Source organism: Sardina pilchardus, chromosome 21 (genome assembly GCF_963854185.1).
Source record: "Sardina pilchardus chromosome 21, fSarPil1.1, whole genome shotgun sequence".
Taxonomy (NCBI): domain Eukaryota; kingdom Metazoa; phylum Chordata; class Actinopteri; order Clupeiformes; family Clupeidae; genus Sardina; species Sardina pilchardus.
The window spans coordinates 13,482,100-13,492,099 of record NC_085014.1 but is presented as its reverse complement, the minus strand read 5'-3'; the positions used below and the strand labels follow the sequence as shown (position 1 = coordinate 13,492,099).

Sequence of the window (10,000 nt, the reverse complement as noted above, 5' to 3'; positions counted from 1 at the left end):
TCAGCCTCCTTTATTGATGGGACTGTAAAGAGCACACGGTAGTCAAGTAAGAGAAAGAGATGATGATTTGCACAGGAAGTGACCTCAGGCCGGACTTGAACCTGTGACCCATATGATGTGGAAAGCTTTGCTACGGCATATTTAATGCTGTTCACTTGGGTTATTAAATACTCACTTTAACTCACCCCCTCAAAGATATGACAATTCAAAGTCTGAATGCATGGTTACCCTGTTGTGACTTGGCACATGAAGTTGTTTGAAACTATTCGGAATAGTGTGGTTGCAATGTCTCTAAGGCACTTATGACAGTTATCTGTGCTGAAATTATATTTTCAGTCCTTATACTTTGCTAAACAGAAGGAAAAAACAGACGTAAACTAGATGGTAGGTCCTGTCTGTATATGGCTGGAGTTTGTGCTGTGTTTGTGACGGTCAGGTGTGTGTCCTGGCGGAGGTGTGTGTGTGTGTGTGTGTGTGTGTGTGTGTGTGTGTGTGTGTGTGTGTGTGTCTGTGTGTGTGTGTGTGTGTGTGTGTGTGTGTGTGTGTGTTGCTCTGTGGGTGTGTGTGTGCATGTGCTGCTCTGTGTGTGTGTGTGTGTGTGCGTGTGCTGCTCTGTGTGTGTGTGTGTGTGTGAGGCTCCTAATGAAGCAGCCATTGTTAATCAGAGACTAGTGGTGGAGACAAATCTAGCACACACCTGCTGTTGCGGGACGCCGGAAAGTAGAGCACATTTGCTGGCAGGATGGTCTTTGTGAATACGGACACGTGCACACACACACACACACACACACACACGCACACACACACACACACACATGCACAGGCTCTGCCTCGCTCTTCTTTCCCTCATCACTGCCATCATTCTCTATTGTCTCTCTTTTTCTTTCTTCATATGTATCAGGCTTTCATCGGATGACTTCATACGGTTTCAGAGAGAGAGAGACAGAGAGAGAGAGAGAGAGAGAGAGAGAGAGAGAGAGAGAGAGAGAGAGAGAGAGAGAGAGAGAGAGAGAGAGAGAGAGAGAGAGAGAGAGAGAGAGAGAGAGAGAGAGAGAGAGATGGGGTGGTGGTTGGATAGGGGCATCTCCAAGGTTCTCCAGAGTCCTGCTATGGTCCTTCACTCAATTATTTGTTGGGTTGGTTTAGTGTGCACCTGTGTGACGTGTGTGTCAGTTGAAAACATGAAACGGTAGTCTGCTTTCACGTGTGTTTTACTCCATGGGTGTCCGTGTCCACCGAAGAAAGGGTAATATGGCTTCAAGGTTCACACTTTTGTTTGGCACACCTTATGGCTTGATCTTTCTCTCTCTCTCTCTCTCTCTCTCTCTCACACACACACACACACTCACACACATTTTTTAAAGTGTTATGTGTCATGGAGTGATACATATGCAATATCCTCACTGGTTATCAAAGAACACCTATTTGAAGTTATTTCAAGAAGGATAATTCCTCTCTCGCACTCTATCTTTACAATTTAAGACTCTGGAAGACCCTCAGCTGTCAGTAAAGATTGATTTAGTGTTCGGCATTTTAATATTTTTGAATAAACGTCTCTGAAAGATCTCCCTGACACACCCTTTTATATCTCTTTATATCTTATTTATGTATACTTATGACCATGAGGAGCCATCTGCATGTGCTTCACAATGAAACTCATAAATTCACTCCCTCAAACCAGACCTTGGAAATAAGTTCAGATTTCCGAGACCTTCAGCAAGACCTTGTTGTCTGAAGATAAAAGTTCCTAGCAGAAATTTAAATAAATAAATGCATACCACTAGCGCTGAACGAACATCCCTTTGCAGTTTTACATCTGTCTCCTTTTTCCGTTCATAAAAAGATGGGTGTTGTAGAGTTCACCTGGTCTTCCTGTGAAAGAGCAAAGGCTTGTAGGACTTGTAGTACAATATAAATCCAGTCATTCTCAGATGTGTGTGTGTGCATGCGTGCCTCCGTGCGTGCGTGCGTGCGTGCGTGTGTGTGTGTGTGCGTGCGTGCGTGCGCGTGTGTGTGTGTTATGTGAGATATGGCACGGCATGCTTCTGGGAAGCTCTCCCAGTCTGAGAGAGGGGACTCTCGGTGTTGTGTGTGTGTCTTGTCCTCGCTCTGCTCCCATCTGGCCACAGTGTGAACTGATAAACACGAGAGGGGAAAACAAGACCCAAGATGTCTCCACATCTCGCCTGAGTGTGTGAGCGAGCGAACACGCGACTGACTCCCACGCGCGATCCGTCCTGCCGGTGTGTCCAGCTTCAAAGCCAGCAGAATCAGAGCGACGTCGTTTAGACGCCGGCCCATGTCCGGCTCATGTCCGGCTCATGTCCGGCCCATGTCCGGCCCATGTCTTATTCGCACCCTACCGATGCCTTCTATCCGTTATTACGCTCCTCTCGGGGGAGTAGTCATGGGGCCAAAACCGATATTGCAACTTTGTCGGACAACCTGTGGATACACGTAGACAACCTAGTATTCAGTATTAATATTTAACCCCTAAACATGGGTGCTAAAAATGATGACCACTACAGAAGCTAAAATGCAACACTCCCAGTGCCCCTTGTGTCTGAGATGGGCATAGAAGCCGAGAGAGAGAGAGAGAGAGAGACGAGGAAGAGGAGAGAGAGAGAGAGAGAGAGAGAGAGAGAGAGAGAGAGAGGAGAGAGAGAGAGAGAGAGAGGAGAGAGAAACAATCATTTTAGAGAAAATCCTCTGCGCTGCTCTCTAAATTGACCTAAACAAATTGGTAGGGCACTCTGAGGTAAAGCCACACCGGCACAGAGGCTATGATCCCTTTCAGAGAAATAATGCACACCATTTTTCCTCCACCGTTCTGGTGTGAAAAGTGGTAGAGATGTTCGATGGGGGGGGGGGGGGGGGTCAGGTTGTGTGTGTGTATGTGTGTTGGGGTGGTTATATATGAAGTTTTTGATAAAAGTCAGCCTTGACAGTCTCTTGCTTTATATCGGTTGAAATACTGCAGCAGACTTTAATTTCCAGTTTTGATTAATCCATTCTCTTCACAAGAGTAGCCGTAGGAGTTTCATGGTGCCGTTTTTTTAGTGCACAACATTCATCATGTGGATTCAAGGCTTTACTATATTATCGTAGCTGTACAGAGTGCAAAGAAAACACGTAGGGCCCTTTCTTGGTCTGAGGACATTGTTCCATCTTTCACAGATGCTCAATGCCTCTCCTGCGTGCCTGTTTGCGTGTTTGTTTATGTGTGAAAACAGGATTGGCAAAGCACACTCTCTTTTGAACACCACTCCTCTGCTGTTGACAGTCGACAGTGTTAACAGATCTGTTTTTTGCTAAAAGGAACCACTGATTTATCCAGGGCTTTTGATACTGACACAAAAAGTTGAACCTGCACGGACACACACACACACACACACACACACACGCACACACACACATAGATTGGTGAATTGTGTCAATATAATTGATATGCTGCTATAGTTATCCTAGAGATGAATCTTTGAGCCTAACGCTGTTCAGTACTAAAGAAGCCATGTTATTATTTTCTTTCCTGACCCAGTCTACGTGGATGTCTCTCCAATAATGCTACGCTATTTTCTCTCAGGTATGGTACGGTTACACCTGTAGAGTAGACCTATGCCTGTGCTAGTCCAGAGTTACGCCTTTATAGATCTATGTAGACCTGTGACTGTGATAGCCTAGCGTTACGCCTTTATAGACCTCTGTAGACCTGTGACTGTGCTAGCCTAGCGTTACGCCTTATAGACATATGTAGACCTGTGACTGTGTTAGCCTAGAGTTAGCTCACAGCTAGCATTCGTCTGGTCGCATGACAATAAGCTCAGTGAAAGCAAACCGTATTAGAGCCTGTTGTTGACCAATCACGAGGATGTGCCAGATGCTTATAACCACTGACTTTCAATTATTTATTTAGGCAAATGAATTATTTATCTTAGAAAAGGGACAGGGAAATGTCAAATACTGACTTGGACAGCTGTTTTTTTTGTATTGAGTGCACATGCAACACCAGGAATGTTTTTTTCTGGTATCCACAGACAAGACAAATGCAGAACATAGAATAGAATAGAATATATACTTTTTTGATCCCGTGAGGGAAATTCAGTTCTCTGCATTTAACCCAATTTAACCGAATTAGTGAACACACAGCACACAGTGAACCCACAGTGAGGTGAATCACACAACCCAGAGCAGTGAGCTGCCTGCCCAACCAGCGGCGCTCGGGGAGCAGTGAGGGGTTAGGTGCCTTGCTCAAGGGCACTTCAAGCCGTGGTGGACTGGTCGGGGATCGAACCGGCAACCCTCCAGTTACAAGCAGAAACAGAACACCTTGATTCATTCTCCTCTAACTTAAATGATTAAAAGTTCAATTAAAGTTGCATTAAAGTTGAGTGAAGAGATTTGTATAAAAAGTGTGTTTAAGCCATGATTCTGCTCCACATTATGGGATATGTCACTAGTGTAGACTACTTGTGTTTAGGAAACCTAAGTACATAACAGAGAGTTGCTGGTATAGTATATATGAGCCTGCAGGATAAGATTAAGACCAATGGCCACTGGCGTTGTCTGACAAGTCAAGTGACAACCACCATTTTTATGACTCCAGTACTTTCAACGGAGCAAAGCCCAATATCGCCACCAGTGAGTGTTGGCTTTTAGTCTATGGGTAGAATAGTGTTTTAGCTGGTAGTTGTTAACAGTGAATTTCTGCTTGAGTTAATAAATCATAGAAAAAAGAACAAAAGTGCTATCATGTACAAGTGTTATATTGCCAACTATGAATATGAGGAAGAGCCATTTGTCTTTCCTTCTTTCAGTTCAGTTTTGTCAACCATAATTAAGTAATGAGCACAAGCTGATATGTTGAAATATATTCAATGCTAATTGAATAACTGAATATTTTCAAATAAGTATAGGGCTGCAATGAGATGTTATATAGAGTATGCCGCTTTAGTGCTCTACAGAGATGAGTTAATAACAGATGCAGTTATAGCATCAATGGAAGTGTCCTCACTGAGCATTATAAATTAAGTGCTTGTGCCTATATATGTATGCATATTTACATACTTATATGTGTGTGTTTACATTTGTATGGGTATGTTTTTAATGTGTGTTTACTTGATTGATCGTTTGTGTGTGGGTATGTAGGTTTAGTGTGTGTGTGTGTGTGTGTGTGTGTGTGTACACATGTGTGTGTTACACGTGTGTGTGTGTGTGTATGTGTGTGTGTGTGTGTGTGTGTGTGTGTGTGTGTGTGTGTGTGTGTGTGTGTGTGTGTGTGTGTGTGTGTGTGTGTGTGTGTGTGTGTGTGTGTGTGTGTTTGTGTGTGTGTGTTTGTGTTTGTGTGTGTGTGAGAGTATGTGCTTTCACTCTTTCATCTGAAGAGCCAGCTGCTCCTTCACGTTGACTGTCTCAGATCTCCTTTGAGTGAGATGCACCAGACGTTTCCCACACAACCCCGCAGCAACGCGCGCAGCAAACTTCAGCTCTTGATTGCGTTTTTTAGTGCTCATCTGAGAGTTAACCTCAGGGGACTTTTTGCTGATTTCTACCACACAAAAAAAAAAAACCCAGTCAAAGCATTAAACTTAATCTTTCTCATTTGAGCTGATTTGGAAGAGATTGCAGCCACAATACTGTTTTAATTACCATTTAGGAGAAATTGGTTGTGTATGCTCCTTTTCTGCCTTGATTGCTTTTTTGCCTTGCTGCAGTTTAATTGGGCCTGTATTGTGTTTATTGATTCTGTTTGATGTGCCTTAATTTCGGGATGTTATGTAATTATTCAGGGAATTGTGGTGTAGAGGGTTCTGCGCTCCACTGAGTACTAGGCAAGCAACCAAGAGCAGTAGAACACGGGCCTATTTGGATCCGTCCCACAGAGGCAGAACCGAGAGCAGTAGAACACGGGCCTGTGTGGATCCGTCCCACAGAGGCAGAACCGAGAGCAGTAGAACACGGGCCTGTGTGGATCCGTCCCACAGAGGCAGAACCTAGAGCAGTAGAACACAGGCCTGTGTGGATCCGTCCCACAGAAGCAGGGATAACAGAGGCATTGTGGGAGAAAAAAAGAAGAGCTTGTTAATGTTAATAGGTCGGAGGGACAGACCAGTAGAACTCCGCTCTCATCAGTGGAGTCGGGTGGACAGGTCGGGTGGACAGGTGAGGTGGACAGGTCAGGTGAACAGGTGAGGCCTGAAGAGTCCCAAACAGACTGCCAAACCTCTCATTCCTCTCCTCTATCTTCCCTTTATTTTGTGTTCTGCCTGGGTGAGGAGATGAAATAGGCAGTCTGACACCCACTGAGAGGATGGCAGCTTGAGGGGCTCTGGGTGAAATTTATTGCATAGACTCACTGTTCTGTGTGAATCACTGTGCTGTTGCGATGTAAAACCAGAAGGCGTTGATAGCGGGATATTTTTTTGTTCTCTCGGTAGCTTTTGTATCATGTTACATATTCGTGCATTTGCTCAGAAAGTTAGCGGCTATAGTTTTATACAAACAAGCAAACAGTTGTCAAATTGTTCCTGGTGGCAAGTCTCCAAGCTGAAAAACGCATGTAGGAACTTATTTATTTATTTATTTTTTTGCGGAACCGTCCTTTTGGTTCCTGTGAGTTTTGTTTCAGTTCTCCTTCTTCATTGGCAAGGCAAGGCAGTTTGATTTCTATAGCGCATTCCTTACACCAAGGCATGTCAATGATGCTTTACAGAAGAATGACAAAAACAGTAGGCCTACAATTGCTGAATACACAGATGATGAGGAGGCAGACAAATGCATACCAACAGATAATGAAAAGACCTTCTGTGAAATCACGCATTGCTCGGTAAGATGACCGCTCCCCCCCCCTCCGCTCCGCCTCTCTCTCTGCCCCCCCCCCCGCAGGCAACTTCACGCTGGCCGAGCTGGGCATCTGCGAGTCGACCGCGCCGCACCCGAGCGCCTACTGCTCGGACCTGGGCCTGCTGCACCGCGGCTACTCGCTGGGCGCCGGCTCGGACGCCGACTCGGACCCGGAGGGGCCCATCTCGCCGGAGCGCGCCATCCAGCTGTGGAGCGCGGGGGGAGCTGGTGGAGGCGTCGGCGGTTGCGGGGGTGTCAGCGTCGGCGGCGGCGGAGGCAACGGCAGCGGCATCAAGTCCCGCCGCAGCTCCGGACTGTCCAGCCGCGAGAACTCGGCGCTCACGCTCACCGACTCCGAAAACGAGAACAAGTCGGACGACGAGTCAGGTAGGGAGAGAAGGACAGTGTGTGTGTGTGTGTGTGTGTGTGTGTGTGTGTGTGTGTGTGTGTGTGTGTGTGTGTGTGTGTGTGTGTGTGTGTGTGTGTGTGTGTGTGTGTGTGTGTGTGTGTGTGTGTGTGTGTGTGTGTGTGTGTGTGTGTGTGTGTGTGTGGAGGTGTGTGTGTGTGTGTGTGTGTGTGTGTGTGTGTGTCCAGGTCTTGTAGTGACCTTACTCAGTGATGTGAAAGAGGAAAGAGAAGCACAGTACATTTGTTTTTTCTACTTTCTACACACACACACACACACACACACACACACAGAATACACACACTCGGTACAAACTCAAGATTTCCTTTCATGTAAGTCTGTGTGGGAAAGACTGTGTGGTGTGTGTTTGTGTGTGCGTGTGTGTGTGTTAGACAGTGTATGTGTCTATGTCTATACACTACTGCGAAGAGTGTGAAAGGCCTCCACCATTGCTGAATCCACTTACAGCCAACAAATCAATTGTCACCCAGACATGATCACAGAGCACTCCTGTAAAGAAATGTCTCAATGTATCATTGTGAAGTGTGTATGTGTGTGTGTGTGTGTTTGTGTGTGTATGCGCGTGTGTGGAGGACCTTCTCATATTTCCCACTGCAACTTTTATTCCCTTTTCCAGCATGACAACAGCTAAAAGGATCAGATCACACCCTTGAAACGAGCACATTTTGTTCCCTCTATAGGCTGCAATAGGTTCCACAAAAGAACTGTTCTAGTATGTGTGTATGTGTGTGTGTGTGTGTGTGTTTGTGTGCTGCTTCCAATTGCCTTCTGTGCTTGTTCTTCTCATGCAAAGGCTATGTGTGGGCCTGAGTGCCTATATAATCGAGTACAAGAAATCTAAGTATGCGGCCCAGTTGGAAACGGCTTCACGTGACCAGTTGGAAACGGCTTCACGTGACCATAGCATTCAAGCCAAAAAAGCAAGTTTCTTGTTACGGTCGCTCAATTTCAGTATTTTTCTGCTGCTCTTTCTGCTTTTACCAGGGATGTGTTCTGTCTGTTTGGGGAGACAGGTTTTATTTTTTTCCGCACACCTTTTTGTTCAGTCACTGAGAAGTTATAACTTTACATGCTTTTGTGGAAGGTGTCTGTCGAGGTTAGTGGAATGGAATGAAGAACGAGCTCCTAATTAACAGAGTCCTTGCACAACTGTATCTGCGGTGAAACAGCTCCGTCAGCTGTGAACCTCAACATCAGACAATTGCGTCTCGACAATTTATCAAACTACTCGACAGCTATTAAACACATAAAGAAACACCTTGGAAGGAAGTCACTTTCATCTCGGCGGCTGATAATTGCTTTTCGGCTAATTGCCATGCTAATCTCTAGTCTCAGTTTTTGCTAGCATCTCTGAGTATTTCCTCAAGGACGGCAACAAGGACATGTGCGTGTGTGTGTGACTGTATGCTGTATGTGTGTGTGTGTGTGTGTGTGTGTGTGGGGGGGGGGGGGGGGTGCTGGGGGGGTTGTGTGTTTGTATGTGTGTTTTTGTGAGGGAGTGAGTATGTGTGTGAGACAGTGAGATAAAAAAAAAATAATGGAGAGATATACAGAGATTTGAAAAGAGAAATAGACAAAGAGAGAGAGAGAGAGAGGGACTGTTGCTTTCAGGTCTATTTTCTTTGTAGATTGCCATTGGCTAAAGTGTGCAGTCTTACGGCATAAACAGCAGATTACGAAGCACCTTGGAGAACAAAGATCTCAGCGAAATGAAGAAGAAAAAAAAAACAGGTGTTGACGTTAGAGCCAATTAATTAGTCAATAAAATTTGAGCTGTTTCCCTAATGCCATTGGGGAAAATATATTGATATGTTAGACTTGCAACAAGGAAACATAATGATTTTCTGATGCAGAGGCATCCATCACTCGGTCTGCGATCATTGGGTAAAAGACTCGCTGCAGACCACTGCAGTGATGAGGCTCACAGCTGTGAAAGGCCAAAGAGAGAAAAAAAAGAAAACAAAAATCTGAATAAAAAAATTATGAAAAATCAAAGCTCAGGGAAGGTATTGCACAACACAAGCAAGGTTGGCATGACGATGGGGAAAGAGGGGGAAGTTCTGGTGAGAACCCCCCCCCCCCCCCCCCCCATTTTGCACTTTGAAGTTTTGACACTCCACCTGTGACCGGCTGGACATCTCCCTTGGTCCACTCTTCACAGCTATGCTCCCCGCTGTTTTCCTCTGCCGCTATCTCGCCATGATAAGCATGCATGCCCACCATGTCTGTCAGATTGATTGACAGGTGTCAATCGCAGACTCTAAAGGATTTCTTGACTGAAGAAGTTCAGCTGAAAATTTCCATTTGTATTCTTCCTCTCGGTTATCCCCGTTTCAATGCTGTTTTGACTTCCTCACTTTGAACATCTGCTTATAAATGATTTATAAGCTAGTTATAAACAGCTAACAAATAACCGTCAGATGGAGTTGGCTATTTGTCTTTTCCTGATTAGAATTTCTCTTTTCCCCTTTCATTTGTCATTTACACATTAGCTCGATGCTAACTTAATAAGGTAACATTAGTCAGTGCGATCAGTATTAACAGTTGTTGACTTAATTTGAAAATATGTAGCAGTCAGTCTTTGATAATTTATCCCTTATTCATGAGCTGGTTGTGTGAGGCTGTGGAAAGAACACATTTGTTGGGGGTGTTTAATTAGATAGATGCATGTGAGACCTCCAACATCCTCATATTGGCAGCCTGATCTTTGCACATTTAATTTTCTTGTTTGTT

General features: G+C 45.0%; 1 protein-coding gene across 3 annotated transcripts in view; it reads left to right on the top strand.

Annotated features, from left to right (window-relative positions):
- The window catches only part of tenm2a (teneurin transmembrane protein 2a), a 298,843-nt gene that overhangs the window by 15,264 nt on the left and 273,579 nt on the right, over positions 1 to 10,000 (top strand). For all 3 annotated transcript variants that reach the window (XM_062524131.1, XM_062524129.1, XM_062524130.1), the window contains exons 2-3: positions 6,883 to 7,068; positions 7,117 to 7,227. In XM_062524131.1, coding sequence (XP_062380115.1) covers positions 6,883 to 7,068; positions 7,117 to 7,227 — 297 coding nt within the window. The remainder of the gene's footprint in view (positions 1 to 6,882; positions 7,069 to 7,116; positions 7,228 to 10,000) is intronic.